Consider the following 23,237-nt stretch of genomic DNA (forward strand, 5'->3'; position numbering starts at 1 on the left):
AGTACAGAGGGTATTTCTTCCAGAAAAGGCTCTGGAAATCCAGAGACTGGTCAAACAAATTCTGAAACCAACAAGAATGTCGATTCATCAATGTATTCGGGTGTTCGGGAAGATGGTAGTGGCCTACGAGGCCATACAGTTTGGCCGATTCCATGCCAGAGTATTCCAGTGGGACCTGTTGGACAAGTGGTCCGGATCCCACCTATACATGCACCGAAAGATAATCCTGTCATCCAAAGCCAGAATTTCGCTCCTGTGGTGGCTACACAGTTCTCATCTATTAGAGGGACGCATGTTCGGGATTCAAGACTGGGTCCTAGTAACCACGGATACAAGTCTCCGAGGCTGGGGTGCAGTCACACAGGGAGAAAGCTTCCAAGGAAGATGGTCAAGTCAGGAAACCTGTCTTCTCATAAACGTTTTGGAGTTAAGAGCCATTTACAACTGACTTCTACAAGCGGGGCATCTTCTTCAAGATCAACCCGTACAGATCCAGTCGGACAATGTAACAGAGAAAGACATGCAAGAGCTCTGTCAGCAATTTTCATTCCGGGAGTGGATAACTGGGAAGCAGACTTCCTCAGCAGACACGATCTCCATCCAGGAGAATGGGGCCTCCACCAAGAAGTCTTCGCAGAGGTGTCAGGTCTTTGGGGAGTTCCTCAAGTAGACATGATGGCATCTCGTCTCAAAAAGAAGCTTCAGAGCTATTGTTCCAGGTTGAGAGACCCTCAAGCAATAGCAGTGGATCCACTGGTGACCCAGTGGGTGTTTCGGTCGGTGTAATGTCTTTCCTCCACTTCCACTAATTCCAAAAGTGCTCAAGATCATAAGGAGAACAAAGGTTCGAGCGATCCTCATTGTCCCAGACTGGCAAAGGAGAGCTTGGCATCCGGATCTTTAGCAGTTGCTCATAGAAGATCCTCGGCCTCTTCCTCTTCGCGAGGACCTGCTGCAGCAGGGGCCGTGCGTGTATCAAGACTTATCGCGGCTACGTTTGACGGCATGGCTGTTGAGCGCCGGATCGTAGCCCGAAAGGGTATTCCCAAAGAAGTCATTCCCACTCTCATTCAGGCCAGGAAAGGAGTAACGTCTAAACATTACCACCGTATTTGGAGAAAATATGTGTCTTGGTGTGAATCCAAGAAGGCTCCTACGGAAGAGTTTCAGTTAGGGCGTTTTCTCCATTTTCTGCAGGCAGGTGTGGATGCGGGCCTAAGATTGGGTTCAATCAAGGTCCAGATTTCGGCCTTGTCCGTTTTCTTTCAGAAAAAATTGGCCTCCCTTCCAGAAGTCCAGACCTTCGTGAAAGCGGTTCTGCACATCCAACCTCCATTTGTGCCTCCAGTGGCACCATGGGATCTTAATGTGGTGTTGCAGTTCCTTCAATCGGATTGGTTTGAACCTCTACAGGAGATAGAGTTGAAGTTTCTCACTTGGAAAGTGGTCATGCTGTTGGCCTTGGCATCCGCAAGGAGGGTGTCTGAGTTAGGGGCCTTGTCTCACATGAAGATAGGGCTGAGTTAAGAACTCGTCAGCAATTTCTTCCGAAGGTGGTTTCTTCTTTCCATATAAACCAACCTATTGTGGTGCCAGTGGCTACTGACACCTTCGCTGCTTCAAAGTCTCTGGATGTGATCAGGGCTTTGAAAATGTATATCGCAAGAACAACGCGGATATGGAAAACAGGCTCTGTTTGTCCTGTATGCTCCCAACAAGATTGATTGTCCTGCTTCAGACCATTGCGCACTGGATCAGAGGTACGATTCAGCACCCTCATTCCACGACAGGATTGCCGATACCGAATTTGGTGAATGTCCATTCTACTCAAAAGGTGGGCTCATCCTGGGCGGCTGCCCGGAGGGTCTCGGCGTTACAACTTTGCCGAGCAGCTACTTGGTCAGGGGCAAACACGTTTGCTAAGTTTTACAAGTTTGACACCTTGGCCGATGAGGACCTCAAGTTTGGTCAATCGGTGCTGCAGGGTCATCCGCACTCTCCCGCCCATACTGGAGCTTTGGTATGACCCCATGGTACTGAAGTGGACCCCAGCATCCTCTAGGACGTATGAGAAAATAAGATTTTAATACCTACCGGTAAATCCTTTTCTCCTAGTCCGTAGAGGATGCTGGGCACCCGACCCAGTGCATAATTTTCCTGCAGTGGTTAGTTGTTGTAGTTACACAGGTGTTGTGTTAAAATTGTTTTCAGCATGTTGCTGCAATAGTTCATGCCCGTTGGCATATGTTATGTTGAATGCCATGTTGTGCGGCATGGTTGAAGTGTGAGCTAGTGTGAATCTCACCGTTAACTTTAAAGTAAATCCTTTCCTCGAAATGTCCGTCTCCCTGGGCACAGTTCCTATACTGAGGTCTGGAGGAGGGGTATAGTGGGAGGAACCAGATCACACTCTGGAAAAGTCTTAAAGTGCCCATGGCTCCTGCGCGACCGTCTATACCCCACGGTACTGAAGTGGACCCCAACATCCTCTACGGACTAGGATAAAAGGATTTACCGGTAGGTATTAAAATCCTGTTTTACTATTCTATGGGTATAACCTGCTCTATTTGGTTTATGGTCTTTTATTTAATTGCCCCTGTCATTTACAGTATATCGTGTGCTTATCCTGTAGCTACAGTTTTGTTGTTCTGCTATCCTCGTGCTCATTATAGCTAAATATTTGCGTGCAACACTTACTTTCCGATAGAATCCTGTTCTAATTGGTGTATGGCCCTTTATTTTGTGTTACATCAGTATTATGTCTGTTTCCGGCTCCTTGTATCTATGAACGTGTGCACTTTACCATTTTGTGGGAGAAGCTTGCCATAATTAGTCTGTGGTCGCTTGTTTTAGTTCCACAGCCATTTATATTTATATTCTGTCTTTAAGTTCAGCTACCTCCAATATTTGCATACTACTTTACTATTCTGCGGGGTGGTCTTCGGTTTGCCGGCTGTCGGGACCGGTGCTTGGGGTGCCGGTGCTGGGGTCCCAGCGGCCGGCATGCCGACACCTTTTCTCTCTCTTGGGGGTCCACGACCCCCCTGGAGGGAGAATCGATAGCATGGCGCATGTGGCATGCCACCGTGCCTGCAGCATGGCGGGCGCGGTGATCCCGCAAGGGGCTCATTTTTCTCGCCCAGCTGTCGCTGTATCGTTGGTCGGGGTTCCGGTGCTTGTGTGCTGTGCGCCGGGGCACCATACTACACCCATTCTGCGGGTATAACCTGCTCCACTTAGCTTATGGCCATTTATTTTATCTGCCCCTGTCAATTATACGGTACACTTATCCTGTGTTATGGGGTTGGGGGGTGGAGGGATGTTAGGCATTTAGGCGTAGTGTAGTTAGGGATGGGGTTCTTATGGGGATCCAGGTATGCCTAGAATTGGGGTTAGGTTATACAGGGTGGGGGGTTCCTGGGAGGTTTACTTTTGGTGTCTTTATTTTATTTTGTGTATTTGTTTGGTTTGTAGGTTAGGGTATATGGGGTTGGGGGGGGGGATGTGAGGCTTTTTGTTTTGATATTCTGATGGATGAGTTTTTTTTTTTTTTTTTTTTCCATTTATGATATGTCACTTATGCCCCATTATAAATCTAGTTCTCTTATGTGTACACCCGAATGGTGGCGATTAAGTTATCAGTGTTTGATGTGGGGTATTCTGCATGTCATTGTTTTTAATATATCCTGCTGTTTTTCCATTTCTCATGTCCGATGGCTTGGTGGCTGATCTTTATTTTGTAATTTATACACTGTTTATGCCCTGCTGTATTATTCCTCATGTTTGCCTTACAATTCATATGCCGCTTTAATGTCTGGGTGTAACTTTTTAAATTTACAATAAAAATTACACAATTTAAAAAAAAAAAAAAATTCTCTGGTCTGATGAGACAATGATTGAACTCTCTGACATGAATGCTAGGCATCATGTTTGGAGGAAACCAGGCACCACTCATCACCAGGCCAATACCATCCCTACAGTGAAGCATGGTGGTGGTGGCAACATCATGCTGTGGGGATGTTTTTCAGCAGCAGGAACTGGGAGACTAGTCAGGATAGAGGGAACGATGAATGCAGCAATGTACAGAGACATCCTGGATGAAAACCTGCTCCAGAGCACTCTTGACCTCAGACTGGGGCAACTGTTCATCTTTCAGCAGGACAGCGACCCCAAGCACACAGCCAAGATATCAAAGGAGTGGCTACAGGAATACTCTGTGAATGTTCTTGAGTGGCCCAGCCAGAGCCCAAACTTGAATCCGATTGAACATCTCTGGAGAGATCTGAAAATGACTGTGCACTGACGCTGCCCATCCAACCTGATGGAGCTTGAGAGGTGCTGCAAAGAGGAATGGGCGAAACTTCCCAAAAGATAAGTGTGCCAAGCTTGTGGCATCATATTCAAAAAGACTTGAGGCTGTAATTGCTGCCAAAGGTTCAGCAACAAAGTATCGAGCAAAGGCTGAAAAAAAATCTTTTTTCACATTGTCATTATGGGGTATTGTGTGTAGAATTTTGAGGGGAAAAATGAATTTATTCCATTTTGGAATAAGGCTGTAACATAACAAAATGTGGAAAAAGTGAAGCACTGTGAATACTTTCCGGATGCACTGTATTTTAAGACATCTAGTTGAAAATGGCAAAAGTAATATTGTGGTATGTGCCTCTTTTCCAGTGAGTCGCTCAATTAAAGGGAATAAATATATTAATTTCAATTATATTATTGGCATAAAAAAACTCAAGAGTTAGGTGTAAAAATGTATAATTTCTAGTCCATATTTTTTCATACTTTGCCATAGCTTTTAAATACCACCCTTGTCCTCCTTACTCCAGAACGTGACTCCACATGCACTGGAGGCTGCTTCATAACTAATAAGTTAAGGAGATGGGCAATATGCTCCTGAGCATAGGTGTCTGTTATTAACAAATCACTTTTTTGATAAAGTTGTTATAGGTAGAATCTGGGTTTGATTTAGGGATTAGATTAAACAAGCCCCACTTCTACCTTAACATGCATGCAATGCTAGCTCCTCGTTTGTAAAAACCCATTACTGTAGCATGACCATGAATTGTGAAGCAAATTGTGGACCAATATAGCTATCAATGGCATTCATCCTTTGACTGGCGAAGGGAATGGCACTGAGGGCAAAGTCAGGAGGGGGTAGTTGTAGGTGCAGATAACAAGTATGTATTTAGGAGAAAGCTCCTGTAGAAGAGATTTTTTGTGTGGTATGAAGGTAACTCCAGACAGATAATTTAATTGTGGAACCCTCCATTAATTAAAGTGTGTATATATACTTGTCAAATTTGGTGAGTAATAAAATAATGGCGATGTAGTGTTCTGATTTTCCATAAAAATATGACATAATATGATTGTAATTTAAATATTTTTCCTTAGAACAGATAATTTCATGTATTTCCAGGTGATATCAGGGGTGATGGTGGCCATTGGAGTCTACGCAAGGCTCATGAAACATGCAGGTGAGTAGAGGACATTTAAACACTTCCACTCAGCCGTGCATATTAGAATGTTATCATTCTGTTTGTCAGAGAGCTTTGCATTTTAAACACACTAAAGCAGAAATAATATTAGTAGTAGAACTAACCTGACTTCAGGTGGGTACACACTAGGCGATACTTCGCCTACTGTTTCCCCTCTTGGGCCAATAAGACCAAATTGAGCTGTATGCATTGCCAAGACTGAGGGCCGTTAGCAACCCGCGGTCCGCGCATCGTCAGCGGCATACACACTTATCGCTCAGGAGGGGAAAAAGCGATATAGGGCCTAATTCAGACCCTTTCGCAAGTGTGCAAAAATCGATAAGTAGCAATTTTTGCACATGTGCGCATGAGCGTACACCGGTACGCGCATGTGCAAGATCCTAAACTGCGTTCTTTTCAGAACGCAGTTTAAAAGTGCATACACACGGTAATATATTGTCTATGTCCGATTTTGCTTATGCGATTTCCCTTGAACTCGCCCAGAGGCTATTTTTTCTTGCGATACCGACGCAGCGGGGCCGTGCATCGGTATCGCAAGCTGTGTACACACGGTGCGATATGCACTAACTTTCCTTGAGATTTTGACTATTTAGTAAAAATCGCAAGGTTATATCACACCGTGTGTATGCACCTTAAGACCTGAAGGAGGTAGGGAAGAGGGCGTCGACGCTCTGTTTAAGGGGCGTGGTCCTGACAACGCAGGCGTGTCCTGACCGTTGCTGGGGTGGGTCGCAGAGGCTGCTTGACATCAAACGCAGCCACTGCGACCCAAAACATGGTGGGTAGCCATCTGCCTCCGCATGCGGGGTGGACTTGTGCTGGACGTCCTCCCGCATGTCAGAGAAAATGAAAAAACGCACATCTACGATCAAGTTTGAAATACCCCCATAGTTCACTATATCGCTAAGTGTGTTCCCACCTTTAGAGTAAGAGTTACAATAGATTTACTAAATTGGTACTCTGCAAGTTTGACCTTGAAATTTAAAGCGGCATTAACATTACATGCACACCTTGTCTGACTTTGTATCAAACATAAGTGCTGCTTTAAATTTCACGGCCAAATCTGTCGAGAAGCAACTGCTGCTTAGTAAATCTAGTCCTAAAAAAAATTTCAGGAATTGACTGTTTTACCAGTAAAACACATATGGTTACAAACTAACTCAAGCTTGAACATTAATGCAAGTGTCTGATTCGTTGCTATGGATTTTTGTACTTTTAGTGGAATATCCAATCGCCTGCGGTACATTACCGCGGGTAATTATATCGGCCAGGGCTGTCCTATTAGCCCTAATAAATTGGATCGAGCTGCGGCTTATCCTCTTTCTGTTACGGTGCTGGCTCCTGACAGCGCTGCACCTCCGGCTCCCCCCGGTCACATGACCGCTCCTCCTTCATGTGACCACTGCTTGGGGTGAAGGGAAGAGGGGGGCATGCGGGTCACGGGGCTGACCCGGCTTCCCCGCCGGGGGTCCCAGCGCTGAGTGCTCTGGGCCACAGCGCCCTCACTGCAGTCCCAGCCTGCTGTGGTGGGCATGGGACACTGCAGATTGCGGATTTTGCCTCGGGCAGGCAAAACCAAATCCCCAGAAACAGCCCCAGTTTCAAGAGAAAACGGGGCTTGTTTTTTAACTGGTGATCCTTATTGGATAGCCTGTAAAAAAACACTGGTGAAACATCAGAAAAAAGTGCAAAAAACGTACTTATTTTGCCCCCGATGTATTATTTCCTGTAATAGGATACCGCCCTTACCCTTCATTAGTAAATAAGATCAGTTATCTTTTTCTGCTGCATCTCTGATTTGTTTTTGTTTTTTTCAGAATAAAGGTGGTCTAATGAATACACTGATTAGAACCAATAGATATAACTCATAATGATGGGAGTTCTGTCACGTATTTTTCTGTAATTGGAATATTCTGAACTACAAATACATGAAATTAAACCATAAATATTTTACTAACGGCAAAAGCCTGAGTTTATTGATTGGCTTTTATTTAATCCTGCCCAAATGTCCTGTTTAATACTACTGAAGGAAAGAAAGGATGTTACATTTTTCTTTGCAGTACATTAATGAACTGGTGTGTGTGTATGTATGTATGTATGTATCTATCTGTGTGTGTGTGTATGTGTGTATATAGATATAGACATTATATAGAGAGATACAGTATACTGTATGTATGTATGTATGTGTGTATATATATATATATATATATATATATATATATATATATATATATATATATAGCATTCACCAGTTTACTTAATAGAAAGAAGCTTTATTTGAAGGTCAGCCAATTACATAGTTAATTACCCATGTTTGTTAACGTTTTGGCCTTACACAGAAGCCTTCTTCAGGACAGCAGTTCAGTCAGAAAAACATACGCTTGCTCCAAATGTGACTTGAGGTTTCGACTAGCGATGTTTATGATTTAATTTATACAGGAGATTAGAAAGGCATCTACTGTCTTTCAGCATGCTTATTGACTGCAAGTATGATGCACTTCGAGTCTGCAATTATTGCCAAAACCAGAAGTTGTGCAGCTTCCGGTTTTAGTAAAGGAGAAAGGACACATGTCTAAAGGGCTTGACTGGGACCATAGTACATAGTTATGCACTGAGTGGACTTGAGAAAGTGGTTAGTGATATATTACACTGAAGTAACAAAAGGCATGCGATAGCAGTATGTAAAGGTAATGGAAATGGCCAGACCTGCATTAATTGTAATCTGACTTCTTGTGAGTCAGTTTGAACTCCGCCTAGACTGCTTCAATAAGCCTTGAATTATCTGAGTTCAAATGGGGCATGATAGTGGGTCCCCGAAGGATGGGACATTCCATTTTTGAGGTTGTGTAGACTTTCAACATTACTGGATCTACACTGTCAATATGTTTATCGTCAATACCTCATGGAAGGCGTTATCACCCTCCATGGACAGCGCAGTGGCCATACACTGGTACTTAATGATTGTGACCAGCGGCATCTGGACAGAATTGTTCATGGTAACAGACAAGTAACACTGGTTCAAATCACATACACATTCAATGCATGCCATACCAGACACATATCCAGCAGGTCACTGCGGCTTTCTTTAGCTTTCATGGGATATGGGAGCAGAAGACCCACCAGAGTTCCTCTGTTAACACTACGATACCGGACACGGTGCCTCACCTGGGCTCATGACATAGCTAATTGGACCCTGGAGGACTGACAACATGTGGCGTGGTCCGATGAGTTACAGTTACATTTGTTTCGGGCTCATTGTAGGTTTCGGGTGTGGTGCAGACCCCATGAGGCAATGGACCCCAATTATCAACAAGGCACTGTGCAGGCTGGTGGTGGTCCCATAATGGTGTGGGGTGTGCATGTGGCATGTTTTGGGTTCGTAGGTCCGTCTGCACACAGCATTGACCGGTAACTGCTACATTGCAGTGCTTAGTGACCATTTGCAGCCCTTCATGGACTCCATGTATCCCCGCAACAATGGATTATAACAGCAGGATAATACATCATGTCAATGATCAAGTTGTCCAGAATCTGTTCAAGGAGCATTCTGAAGAGATCCAGCGAATTGTGTGAACACCACATTCACCTGACATGAACCCAATCGAGCATTTATGGGAGTTGTTGGAGAGGTCAATTTGCACCCAAGATCATGGACATACAATATCAGGGAGCTATCCAGACTGCTTAGGTTAACATTTCTCCAGAGGTCTTCCATTCACTTGTGGAATTGATGACACATCAAGTTGCTGCACTTCCCTGGGCTAGAGGGGGTCCTACACAACGATACTAGGTAGCTATCCCATGACTTTTGCCACTTCAGTGTAAAGTACTTAAGGTAGTAATTGATGAAAGAATTAAACGTGAAAATGTAGACAATAAACATGACAAGGATACACAGAGGTAAAGCACAAATTAAAGTTATAATAAACAAAAAATAAAAGGGGTGGAATGGGGTAAAGATACTCTGGTCATCAGGAAGCCCAGTGATTATATAGGGATTATTGTGGAGAGTACCTATGGAAGAGTTTTTGGATAACCAGTGATAATCAATAAATTCATAAAAAACATCTCAAATAAATGGTGTCATTGAGAAATCTAGGATAGATGTCCAGCCTCCAAATCCATCTGACTTCTTTTTGGAGTAAAAAACATCCAGGTCACAACCCATAGTAGACTTTGTTGTACAATGATGATGATTTTGATTTACCAGTCTTTACAGTGTTTAAAGCCAACCAAAACGAGGATCCAAGGTTAGCCATCCTTTCAGGGAAACCAGTAGTAATCTTTCCCACTTACATGAGCCCACACTGGCATACAAAAAAAAAAAAATGACAAAGTGGAGCTGGGTACACACTAAACAATATGTCGTCCAATCCGGCGAATCGGACCAACCCACCATGTAACTGAGAATGCACGCTCCCGCAGAGTCGACAGGGTGGGTACATATCGTATAGTGTGTACCCAGCTTAAGAGGTACAGATAAGCTGGTGACTAATGTTTATCTTTACCCCTGAATGAGGTGTGTGAATTATTAACCAGTAAGCATGCCCTGGCACATAGTGCACCCCACACATCGAAGACAACCAGCTTGTCTTCCCTAGCAAATATGTGTCCTGCCTTTCTCTCAAAGTTTTTTGTGGGTCAAAAGTGAGAAGATCCTTTAGATTAGGTCTCCATTTATACTAGATTAGTGGTTGTTTGTCTTAGAGTTGTAATTTTGGGTACGTTTGTGTGATTGACAAGTGTTTTTTATGGATATGCTGAAAAGTGGTGCCTTTGTATCATATTAGGTGGTAATTGCCAACTGATCATTAGTGGTCCTTTTGGTGTCGCTTTGTATACTCTGGTGTTTCAGTCTTTCCTTCTCAAGGGATTTGCGGACTGTTGCTGTTGAGTGCCCTCCTGTAAATCTCTCAGTCATTTCAGTTATTTGTGGATCTACTAGCTTCAGAGATTAAACAAAGTGTGTGTACATTCACACAATTCATTCATGTGTCATACACACCTTATACACACAGCCTGAAGGTCGTTTAATACAATATTTTGAATAACTTTGTGTATTAAACAAAGTTTGTGTACATTGAGCCATCAAAAATCAAAGGTTTCTCTATCTCAGTCTCACTCAAAAAAAGTCCATATTTCGGAATATTCCGTATTTCGGAATATTTGGATATGGGATAATCAACCTGTGTGTGTGTGTGTGTGTGTGTGTATATATATATATATATATATATATATATATATATATATATATATATATATATATATATATATATATATATATATATATATATATATATATATATATATATATATGTGTGTGTGTGTGTGTGTGTGTGTGTGTATATATATATATATATATATATATATATATATATATATATATATACATACACACACACACACACACGTGTGAATGCTAAATTACAAACATGCACAGCTATGTAACAAGGCAGGAAAAAAAAGTAAACGTGATGGGCAACTCACAGTAAAGGCAAGTCACCAGAGTACAAGGAGAATGTCATCATGGGCCATTGAAGTGAAGGGAGCTTAACCTGACCCAATTTACAGTCGTGCAGTATAGTGTAGTTAGAGTGACCATTTTATCCCTTTTACCTGTGACGCTCATAGATTACACAGGTTCTGTGGCTGGCTGACTTCAAGCCTACATTTCAGCTGGTTTTAATCAACCACAGAACCTGTGTAAGCCATGAGTGTCCCAGGTAAAAGGGATAAAATGGTCACTCTATTGTAACATTTGCAAGGCCCAAGTGGAACATTGGATTGCCAACCTGAATTGAATTTAGGGTTATGGCACTGGTCTGTTTTACTTATTGTGCTTGAAAATTCTATTAAAATATATATTGTTAGTAAAGCAAAAAAAAAAAAAAAAGTAACTGTGCACCTGGGTAAAACCATGTTGCACTGCAGGTGGGGCATATGTAACATGTTCACAGAGATTTAGATTTGGGAGGGGCATGTCCAAACTGAAATCTAAGTTGCCGAGAAAAACAAAGCTACATGCAAAGCATGCAGTATTTACTCTACAGAGAAAAAAAAATCAACATTTTTATTTGCTCTCCTTGCATTTCAACACGGTTTGTTCCAGATACAGGGCCTAAATCAGACCTGATCGCAGCAGTAAATGTGTTAGCAAATGGGCAAACCAATGTGCACTGCAGGGGGGGGGAGCAGCTATAACATGTGCAGAGAGAGTTAGATTTGGGTGGGTTCTATTGTCTCTGTTCAGAGTAATGGGCCCTACACACTGGCCGACATGACTGCACGATATGAACGATCTCGTTCATTAATGAACGAGATAACGTTCATATCGTGCAGTGTGGAGGCTCCAGCGATGAATGATGCGCGGCCCCGCGCTCGTTCATCGCTGGTCCCCCGTCGGCTGTACATGCAGGCCAATATGGACGATCTCGTCCATATTTGCCTGCACTTCAATGCAGCCGGGTGACGGGGGGAGTGAAGAAACTTCACTCCCCCCTTCACTTTACCTCCGCCGCCAGGTCGCCCGTCGGCCGTATCCGCCGTTGGGCAGCTCGGCGGCGGATCGGCCAGTGTGTAGGGCCTATAAATACTGGCTGCCTTATTCTTACACTACAATTTAGATTTCAGTTTGAACACATACCTCCAAAATCTAACGCTATCTGCCCCCCCCCCCCCTTCCCCTGCAGTGCGCATTGTTTTGCCCATTTGCTAACAAATTTACTGCTGCGATCAGGTCTGAATTAGGCCCAGAGTTACTTGCTTTTTTTTTCTTTAATTCCAAATCAGAATCAGGCCCTCAGTCATTATCTGCTTTCTTTTGTTGCATTAATGCAGCAAATGAGTTACAGGAATGCAGTTTGACCTACAGTATGTTTTATTTTAAATCCTGTTATATCAGGAATCTGATTTCTAGGAATAGTTTAGCATTTCCTGTTTCAAAAATCTGATAATGAGAACACACAGGAACATCCCATGCATACAATATGAGTAGAAAATAATGTGATTGTGGGTGGCTGAATGGTTCTATGTAGAAATTAATTGTAAAATGCTATCATTGTCTTTCTGTCCTGATGTTTTATTATCTCATTCATAGAGGCTGCAACGGCCTGTCTCGACGTGGATCCTGCACTATTCCTTATTGCTGGTGGTGTGTTGATGTTCCTTCTTACATTCTGTGGCTGCATTGGCTCTCTACGGGAAAACATTTGCCTCCTGCAAACGGTCCGTTATGTGGACAAGGATTTTCACAATAATATAAAAGATATTTAGCAAAAAAACAAAATATGTTGTTAATAGTTTTGTTGTAACCTATTGTTACTATTATTATTAGGTTCATATCCAATCAGAAACACAACCTCTCGTTTTGCTAAAACATAGTGTAATAGGGAATATAGACACCTAGTAGTTGTAGTTCATCTTCTTCCTTGTGTACAGCTCTCTGTAGTGTAATCGTTAGGGTGCTCCATGGATTCACAACGTAGGGATTGAATCCCAGCACATATGGTTTATTCATCATATAAAGATAACAAAAGTTTTAATTTTTCATACAGTTGTTCTGATAGTTATTGTACAGTTTACTACAGTATTATTCAAGACAGATCTGTTTATATATATGTATATATATATATATATATATACACAGAGAGAGAGACCAACATTTGGGGGCTGTGCCCCTTTGTCGAGGTGAGCCAAACAGAATAACAAATGTATTCCTTTCCCTTAAATAGGTGCATATTCCATATGGAAGAGGGGTGGGCTGATGAATGCCCCACATGGTGTGCTCTGGAGCATCCCCGCCTGATGATGTCATGGGTCCAGCGCTACCCGCTCACCGAAAAGACCTGACACAGTCTGGACCAGTCGGACATCTCTCCTCTGTAATAAAAATTGAATACAGCACATAAACCACGACCAAAGAGCCACAAATATGCAGCGGAATAGTTAAAAATAGTTAAAAATAAACAAACTGGATTTTCAGAATGTTGTACAGCATAATCTATGCAGAAGAGAGAGCATTGGCAGTGAATATATTAATGTATCACCATAGCAACAGTACACTTAATCCAAAACTAATAGTAAGTAATAGCTCTATAAACGGGAGCTTAATATACATAAATAGAACAGTATCTAGTATGTGCATATATAAATTAGAAATAGTGCTGCTCAGGGTTGTTTTAAGGTTAAAGTGCTAAAGAATAGGGTGGTAATGGCTAGTTGGCATAACCTATTCTTTTAAACTGGATTGAATATCTCAAAGGCCAAGGGTTAATGCAAATGGACTAGTTATGTCCATCTTGGTCAATTGACCATCTAGCTATTACCACCCTATTCTTTAGCACTTTATAACAAGAAAAGGGTCAGTTTGGTGCCGCACAGGACTCTAGAAATCTCTTTATAATGGGCTCTTGTAAAATTTTTCCCTTGTGAACCAACAGTGCATATGCATAAGAAATGCCTGAATCGGTATTCAAGGAGTTGCTGTTGTTGGTGGTGCACCCAGAGTCAATAGTACGTGTCAAAGTTTCAAAAGAAAAGAGAGACTGTGTTGGGGCATGCTTGAAAACTAAAACTTAACTTTTAATTAGAGTATGATAAAATTATGGTACACAGATAAACACACACCTAATACTTTAGGAGAAGGTCATAAAAAATTATTATAGCCTCTCTCCACTTGTATTCTTGTATCTGAGAACTGATTCTCAATAGTCAAAAAAAAAAAGGGGGGGATAAATAGGAGTAACAATTCTCCAAACAATATGAGTATTTAAGGTGACAGTGACACCCGAGATGAAAATATCAAAAATTTAATTTCAGCATAATAGAAAAAACTTTATAACAACCCTGAGCAGCGCTTTATCTAATTTAAATATGCACATACTGTAGATACTGATACTATTTATGTATAGTAAGCTCCCATTTTTAGAGCTATTACTAACTATGAGTTTTGGATTAAGGGGGGTATCCAATTAGTCGCTGTTAATTGCTGCTGCTAATTGTCTCGCCGGAGGCTATCCAATTAGTCCCGTAAAGCCGTGGCTTGCGCTGGCTTATCGGGGATTTTGTTTCACCTGCCTTAGCCAAACAAAACCAAATTCCCGGAAACAGTCACGTTTTCATCTGAAAACGGGTCTGTTTCTCACGAAAACACACAGGTTTCAATGAACCTGTGTGTTTTTGGGAGATAATGTATTTTTTTGTAGGCAACCAAATTTGATAGCCTATAAAAAATATACGGGTGAAACATCGGGGAAAAATGCGATAAACGCCCAATGTATTTTCACCCGTAATTGGATGCCCCCTTAGTGTACATTTGCTATGTTGATACATTAATATGTTCCCTGCCAATGCCCTCTTGCCCTAATCCAGTTAGTTTGTTTTTAATATTCCACCGCATATTTGTTGTTCTGTGGTAGTAGTTTAGGTGCTGTGTGCACTTTTTATTACTGAGGGGAGATGTCCAACTGGTCTAGGCAGTGTCAGGTCTCTATGGTGACCAGGAAGTGCCGGACCCATGGCGTCATCAGGCGGGGATGCTCCAGAGCACACCATGTGCGGTATTCTCCAGCCCACCCCTCTTCCATGTGAAATTTGCACCTATTTACAGTAAGCATGTTTGCTATTCCATTTGGTTCACCTTGGCAAAGGGGCACCGTAGCCCCCAAACGGCATCTCTAGGGGACATGTACTAAGCAGTGATAAAAGTGGAGAAATTGCCCATGGCAACCAATCGGCATTGATGTAACATTTATAATTTGCATATTATAAAGTATACAGAGTAGCTGTTTGGTTGCCATGGGCAACTTCTGCACTGGCTCACTTCACTTTTATCACTGCCTAGTACATGTCCCCCTTTATGTCAGAAAATATTATCTTCCAGATATTGAGTGCCGCTGCATTTTGTCCTACCTGCAATTACCTGTACAGAGGGCACGGGAGCACAAAATATCTATTAGAGTGGAGTGCCAGACTAATATCTATATCTATCTATCTATATATATATCTATCTATATATATATCTATCTATATATATATATATATATATATATATATATATTACAGTGGGGCAAAAAAGTATTTGGACAGCCACCGATTGTGCAAGTTGACCCACTTAAAAAGATGAGGTCTGTAATTTCCATCATAGGTACACTTCAACTGTGAGAGACAAAATCTGGAGAAAAAAAACAGGAAATCACATTGTATGATTTTTAAACAATTTATTTGTATATTCTTGCAGAAAATAAATATTTGGACAATCAAAAAGTTTAACTCAATACTTTGTAATATAACCTCGGTTGGCAATTACAGAGGTCAAACGTTCCCTGTAGTTCTTGACCAGGTTTGCACACACTCATCTTCTCTAGATCTGTCATATTTTGGGGCTGTCACCGGGCAACACGGACTTTCAACTCCCTCCACAGATTTTCTATTGGGTTGAGTTCTGGAGACTGGCTAGGCCACTCCAGGACCTTGAAATGCTTCTTACGGAGCCACTCCTTAGTTGCCCAGGCGGTGTGTTTGGGGTTATTGTCATGCTGGAAGACCCAGCCACGTTCCATCTTCAATGTTCTTACTGAGGGAAGGAGGTTTTTGCCCAAAATCTCACGATACATGGCCCCATTCATACTTTCCTTAATACGGATCAGTCATCCTGTCCCCTTGCAGAAAAGTATGATGTTTCCACCCCCATGCTTCACAGTGGGTATGGTGTTCTTGGGATGCCATTTATCATTCTTCTCCCTCCAAACACGGTGAGTGAAGTTTATACCAAAAAGTTAGATTTTGCTCTCATCTGACCATATTACATTCTCCCAGTCCTCCTCTAGATCACACAGGTGGTCACTGGCAAACTTTAGATGGGCCTGGACATGTGCTGGCTTAAGCAGGGGGACCTTTCGGGCGCTGCAGGATTTCAATCCATGACGACGTAGTGTGTTACTAATGGTAACCTTGGTCAGTGTGGTCCCAGCTCTCTTGAGGTCATTGACCAGGTCCCCCCGTGTAGTTCTGGGCTGATTCCTCACCATTCTCAAGATCATTGATACTGCAGGAGGTGAGATCTTTCATGGAGCCCAGGTCGAGGGAGATTGTCAGGGATCTTGTATTTCTTCCATTTTTTAATAATTGCCCCAACAGTTGATCTCTTCTCACCAAGTTGCTTGCCTGTTGTCGAGTAGCTCATCCCAGCCTTGTGCAGCTCTACAATTTTGTCCCTGGTGTCCTTAGACCGCTCTCTGGTCTTGGCCATGGTGGAGAGGTAGCAGTCTGACTGTTTGAGGGTGTGGACAGGTGTCTTTTATACAGATAACCAGTTCAATCAGGTGCCATTAATACAGGTAACAAGTGGAGGATAGAAGAGCTTCTTAAAGAAGAAGTAACAGGTCTGTGAGCCAGAAATCTTGCTGCTTGGTACAGTTATTTTGTTCAGATTCTGTCTCTCACAGTTGAAGTGTACCTATGATGGAAATTACAGACCTCTCTCATCTTTTTAAGTGGGTCAACTTGCACAATCGGTGGCTGTCCAAATATTTTTTTGCCCCACTGTGTGTATATATATGTATATGTATATATATATGTATGTGTGTGTGTGTGTGTGTGTGTGTGTGTGTATATATATATATATATATATATATATATACAATATCTCTGTGCGCTAATATATATGTGTCACTGAATTCGATTCAGGAAGAAGCCGTTCCTTCAAAGGATCAACCAATATTCAATAAGTCGAGGCCAATGGGGACTCAGATGATCAGGACGTTGTTCCCTAAAAAGACCCTCTCACCAAAAATCACCCAGAACAGAAAAAACAATCAGACATATATAGTTCAATATTCTTTACTTCTTAAAATCAATAAAATGTCATAAAACCAATACATCCGAACACATTTCTGAGTACAGAATGTTATAATAGATTCCACCCTCACCTTTAGCAAAAGGTGTGAGCTCTGGGTGGAATTCACATGTACCAGGACAAGGCAGGCACTGACTGGTGACCCTACGCGTTTCGTTTAACAAGACTTCATCAGGGGTATATCAAAATTGAATATAGAGTTTATTGTATAAGCACTTTCACTGCTTGAATGAGTTTTTGAGGTCCCATGAATCATAAAAGATGACGGCAATGTTGCTCCATAATAAAGGTTATTTTTGTTGATGGACGTAAAATGGAGATATATATAATCAATCTGTCCTGAAGACAGGGTGTGTGACCCCGAAATTTTGCCGACTATTTGAATACACGTTTTTCACCTGAGTACAAGTCTCTGAGTGCCGTCTCTTATTTTGTAAAGATATATATTGATTCTTGCAGCACTCTAATTCATTTGTCAGCAATACACCTCGTGTCCCAGGTGTCACTTAATTTTCTTCGGAGGGGACCTTGATCACTCACCCTATGTAAAAGTACAATGATCATACCACCATAGTCTTTGATAAAGCCTCTATGAAAACTAATTATCTCTTGTCTTGAACTTTTCTGTCTTTATGGTCTTTTGCTTTCTTTGATGTAGTAAATACAAATACCTGTGGAGGAGAACCTATCATCATGTTTTAGTTTCATTTGCCTCTGTTTCAAATTGTTTAAAAATAACCTTAACCATGATATATTGTAATTTATTGTTAACCTGAATATGTCTCCCCAGTTCTCCATCCTCCTGACTCTGGTTTTCCTGCTGCAGCTTACTGCCGGCATAGTGGGCTTCGTCTTCTCTGACAGGGTGATATATTTGATTATACTTTCCTTTACTGTACAGGTTTTCTGTGTACGCAATGTTTTTATTCCCATTGGAAGCCTTCCAAGAGAGCCTGAGGATATGTAGTGAGCCACTTGATTGTCTCATGTAACTAAAATATTCTATTGCATATGATACAAACAGAATGGTTATGTGCAAATACAAGGTGCCAAATTTGTCGGTCAGAATGGCCAAAAAATCATGAACATATGACAAACTGCACTAAAGACTAAACCTGAATGATGCATAGCATGGCTTTATAATCTGACAGATTGGAGCAGCAAGCTCCCTAACATTGCTATATTCTATAGCAGCCTTTTTCAACAGGTGTGCCACGACACACTAGTGTGCCGCAAGCAGTTTCCAGGTGTGCCGCCAGAGATGCCCGCCGCCTCCCACCACACAGTCCTGTTGCCGCCCGCACACAGACCCGCCGCCCACAACACAGACCCCCCGCAGCCGCCGCCAGCCAGATGTGCCTGCGCTCGCTGGGTAGCGCTGCACTTCCTGCGTCAGCCGGCCCGTGACCTATGGTGATTCATAGGTCACACACTGCACCTCGCGTTCCCCATTAATCTGCAAGGAATTACTATGGTGGGGTACAGGTGTGTGGAAATACTATGGTGGAGGGGAGGAGTGCGGAATTACTATAGGGGTAGCAGGTGTGTGACATCAATATAGGGGAGCAGGTGTGTGGAATTACAATGGGGGCATGTGTGTGGCATTACTATGGGGGGCAGGTGTGTGGAATTAGAATAAGGGCATGTGTGTGTATAATTACTATGGGGGGAAGGTGTGTGGCATTACTGGAGGGGGGGGGGGTAATGAGTGGAATTACTATGGGGCAGGTGTGTGGCATTACTGGAGGGGGGTAATGAGTTGAATTACTATGGGGCAGGTGTGTGGCATTAATATAAATCTGTTTTATTACAGTGGTAACCAATGTGTGTTTTTTTATTGTGGGGCCAAAAAAACTGGTAGTGTGCCTTGGCAATTTAAGAATTTTGTTTAGTGTGCCACGAATTTAAAAAGGTTGAAAATTAGTGCTCTGTTGTGTGTACTCTCTGTAACGTGAGTTCTTCTGTTCTACATCACTGTAATATCTCCCTATAAACAGAGAATAATATTTGAAAGTTAGATTCTGTGCAAAATCCTCCAGGGTGAGTTTGGCAGAACCGTGCATGTACACGGCAAGGGACCGCGGGGGTCATTCCGAGTTGATCGCTAGCTGAATTTGTTCGCAGCGCAGTGTTCAGACTAAAAATCGGCAGTTCTGCGCATGTGTATGCGGCGCAATGCGCACGCGCGACGTACATTTGCAGTGACTGATGTAGTTTCACACAAGGTCTAGCGAAGCATTTCAGTCGCACTGCTGGCCGCAGAGTGATTGACATGAAGTGGGCGTTTCTTGGTGTCAACTGACCGTTTTCAGGGAGTGTTCGAAAAAACGCAGGTGTGCCAGGAAAAATGCAGGCATGGCTGGGCGAACGCAGGGCGTGTTCGTGACGTCAAAACAGGAACTGAACAGTCTGAAGTAATCGCAAGCGCTGAGTAGGTATTGAGCTACTCTAAAACTGCACAAAAAAAGGTTTGCCGCCGCTCTGCGATCCTTTCGTTCGCTCTTCTGCTTAGCTAAAATACACTCCCAGTGGGAGGCGGCATAGCGTTTGCATGGCTGCTAAAAACTGCTAGCAAGCGAACAACTCGGAATGACCACCCATGTCCACAGATATTTAGCAAATGCCTGATAACACAAAGAAGTGGCATATAACATGTTGCATATGCAGATATGTTCATGAGTCACATTAAGAGCCTGATTTTGAGTAGGCCTTACATAACAGCAGCAAAAAATATAGTTTGAGGAGCATTTATCTTAACATAAGTGCATCTTAAACCACAACACATAGATTCGAGCAGAGTAAAAGCAAACAAGTATAAAAAACCATACAGTATAAACAATTTGTTTAAAATAGAAACTATTTGCACCCCCCATTGGGTAACCATCAACAGTGCTATAAAACCCACCCACGGTAACAGTGAGAAATATAGATATATACTATACGAGTTCCAGCAAGATGCACTGGAATATGTACTGTAGTTCCATAATAGTATTTGATAGAAAGACACACACAGAAAATTAGAAAGTATTTTCATTAAAATAAAAATACTCCCAAATCCTGTGTTTACCTTTGATTGTAAAATTCTAAATCTATAGAAACATAGAATTTGACGGCAGATAAGAACCACTTGGCCCATCTAGTCTGCCCCTTTTTAAATATTTTTACCTCAATCCTTATGTGATACTTATTTCTTTGTAAGGATATCCTTATGTCTATTTCATGCATGTTTACATTTCTCTACTGTCTTAGCCTCTACCACCTCTGATTGGAGGCTATTCCACCTGTATACTAACCTTTCTGTGAAGTAATTTTTCATCATATTTCCCATGAACCTCCCCTCCTCCAGTCTCAGTGCATGTCCTTGTGTTCTAGTACTTCTCTTCATTTGAAGATTGTTTTCCTCCTGGACTTTGTTAAAACCCTTGATATATAATTTCAGCTTTCTGTCATGTCCCCCCTTTTCCCTTCTATACTCCACACGGGAGGCATTTGATATGTCGGCTGTGGGATCACGGCGCTCAGTATACCGGTGCCGGAATCCCGACAAATATTCTCCCTCTTGGCGGGTCCATGACTCCCCTGGATGGAGAATAAATAGCGTAGTGCGCCACAATGCCCACAGCGTGGCGAGTGCAGTGAGCCCGCAAGGGGCTCTTTTGCGCTCGCCCCGCTGCCGGCATGCCGGTGATTGGGATCCTAGCGCCGGTATGCTGGGCGCCAGGATCCCGACATCCGGCATAACATACTATACCCCTCCAAACTATACATATTGAGATTTTTTAGTCTTTCCGGGTATGTTTTGTGATGTAGGCCATGCACCATTTTAGTTGCCCTTCTTTGTACAGTCTCTAATAAGAAAGGTAAATCAGAAAATTACATATGGCAAAAGGTAAATTGCATACCTTCCAACATGACCCTCTCCAGGAGAGTCAAAATGCTCTGCTACTGGACTTTTTTCTTAATTTATGATTGCCATCACCTGTGTTGAACAGGTTAATGGATAAGAAAGGTGTTTCAACACAGGTGATGGCAATCATAAATTAAGAGGGAAGTCAAGGAGCAGAGCATTCTGTCCCTCCTGGAGAGGGTCATGTTGGGAGGTATGAAATCCGTAGATTAAAATGAACATGAGAACATGATGATCTCTAACAGTGAGACTTAGTAGTATAAGCACGTCAGGTTTGCTTTGCCTACAGGGATGAACTGGGGCCATAAAGCACGGGGAAGTGGGGGGGCACTGCTCATGGGGGCGTGCCATGAGACAGCGGGGTCCGGCCTCGCGGTACACCCTGTATACCGACCACAGGTGGGATGAAGGCTGGCGGGGGGCCAAGCAAAGAACCATAAGGCTGCGCTGCTCGGCCATCCCGCTCTTTATGTGGTCAGACCAAGCCATGTGGCCATCGGCCCTTATGGCATTTGCCAGAAGTGCCAAATGGCCAGTCCTGCCCTGTTTGCTTACATACAACTGTGTAGCTAGGCTTTGTGTGAGTGTATGAGATGGGATGTAGTTGCTTTACCGGCGGTTGGGATCCTGACAGTCAGGATACCAATACTAGAATCCCGAACGCTTACAATGTTGGCAGCCGGAATGCCGGCAAACAGGGGCTGTTCGCGCTCGTGGGTGTCCACGACACCCATACAGTGGGAATAGAACCTGTGGCGAGCCTGCAAGGGGCTCCGTTGTGCTCGCCCCCCTGCCGCATTCTAGCCAGATGCTGACCTCTGGGATTCCGACCACCGGCATTACAGCCCCAACCCTACAGCCCACCCTGTTGGCCATTATGTGACTTCCCTTAATTCATATTGCTTCATATTACTGTTTGCAATCACATTTATTTGTTATTTACATTTTTTTTTCTCCTTAAATACCACTTTCAGCAGCTTCTCTTATGGTTTAGGTAGATCATAAGATTAACAAGAGTGTCTCCATTTCATGCGTTACAAGTTTTCTGTACATTGCTCATGTGGGTGTTTCCCATATACATTGCTCCCTAATGGTACAAAGACCTTCCACGGACAGTCATAGCTGACCCAGCTACCACTAACTCTGTAAAAGGTGGATATTTTGCAAAGAAAAAAGGAATTTATGGAGATTAGGCGCAGTAATCCGCTGCCTGTCACATGAATGATGCATGTGTTTCCGATGTTTACTAACACCACCGACCTTCACCACATGAGTTGTTATGACCAGCAAGAACATCTATTAATTTTGCTTGGAAAAACAAGTCTCTGCATCCATACATTCAGTTTATCATGTAAGATTTCCCTTAAACACAGCTGTTGTGAAAGTATTGTCAGCAACATATAAAAACAGATGTACATCATACAAAATCTTGTACATCATGTGATGGGGCAGTTTGTGCACTAAACAAAAGTTATTTATAGCCAAAGGGGCTGAAGTAGAGTTGGTTACACGCAAAACATGCATAAATGATCCTTCAGGTCAGTGCAGCTCAGCGTATAACTGTTAGGCTGCTATTGAGCATATAAACTTGCTGTGATACAACAGTTATCCTCATCATTTTGTTGATGATGATGACTGTTTTTTGTTTCTTGCAGGTCGAAAAAAAAACCAGCACAAAACCCGTAACCAACATGAGCACTGACATCCTGGGCTGGTAGCAGCAAAATCAGAGGTTCAGACAGCGTGGAGTCACCCAGAAAAAGACACTAGGACTAGGCTTTGTCAGGGTGGGCATGGGGACACTAGCAGGGAATCTGGGCTGTAAAACAACATGCAAGGGCAAACACCCCTGGGTAGTGGATGAGGGGTTACAAAAAGTGGAAAATAGTTTATTTGATGGCTAATTACAGATTCCTTTATGCCTAAACTGTTTCGGTAGTAGTGTACCAATTGTTGACATAGCACTACCACTGTC

The 23,237-nt window shown here is 42.7% G+C and overlaps 1 protein-coding gene across 1 annotated transcript in view; it reads left to right on the top strand.

Moving 5' to 3' along the window:
* TSPAN33 (tetraspanin 33) overlaps window positions 1–23,237 on the top strand; it is a 99,843-nt gene that overhangs the window by 64,274 nt on the left and 12,332 nt on the right. The window contains exons 2-4 of the mRNA XM_063930452.1: window positions 5,423–5,480; window positions 12,598–12,725; window positions 18,146–18,220. Coding sequence (XP_063786522.1) covers window positions 5,423–5,480; window positions 12,598–12,725; window positions 18,146–18,220 — 261 coding nt within the window. The remainder of the gene's footprint in view (window positions 1–5,422; window positions 5,481–12,597; window positions 12,726–18,145; window positions 18,221–23,237) is intronic.

This window comes from Pseudophryne corroboree, chromosome 6 (genome assembly GCF_028390025.1).
Source record: "Pseudophryne corroboree isolate aPseCor3 chromosome 6, aPseCor3.hap2, whole genome shotgun sequence".
Classification (NCBI taxonomy): Eukaryota; Metazoa; Chordata; class Amphibia; order Anura; family Myobatrachidae; genus Pseudophryne; species Pseudophryne corroboree.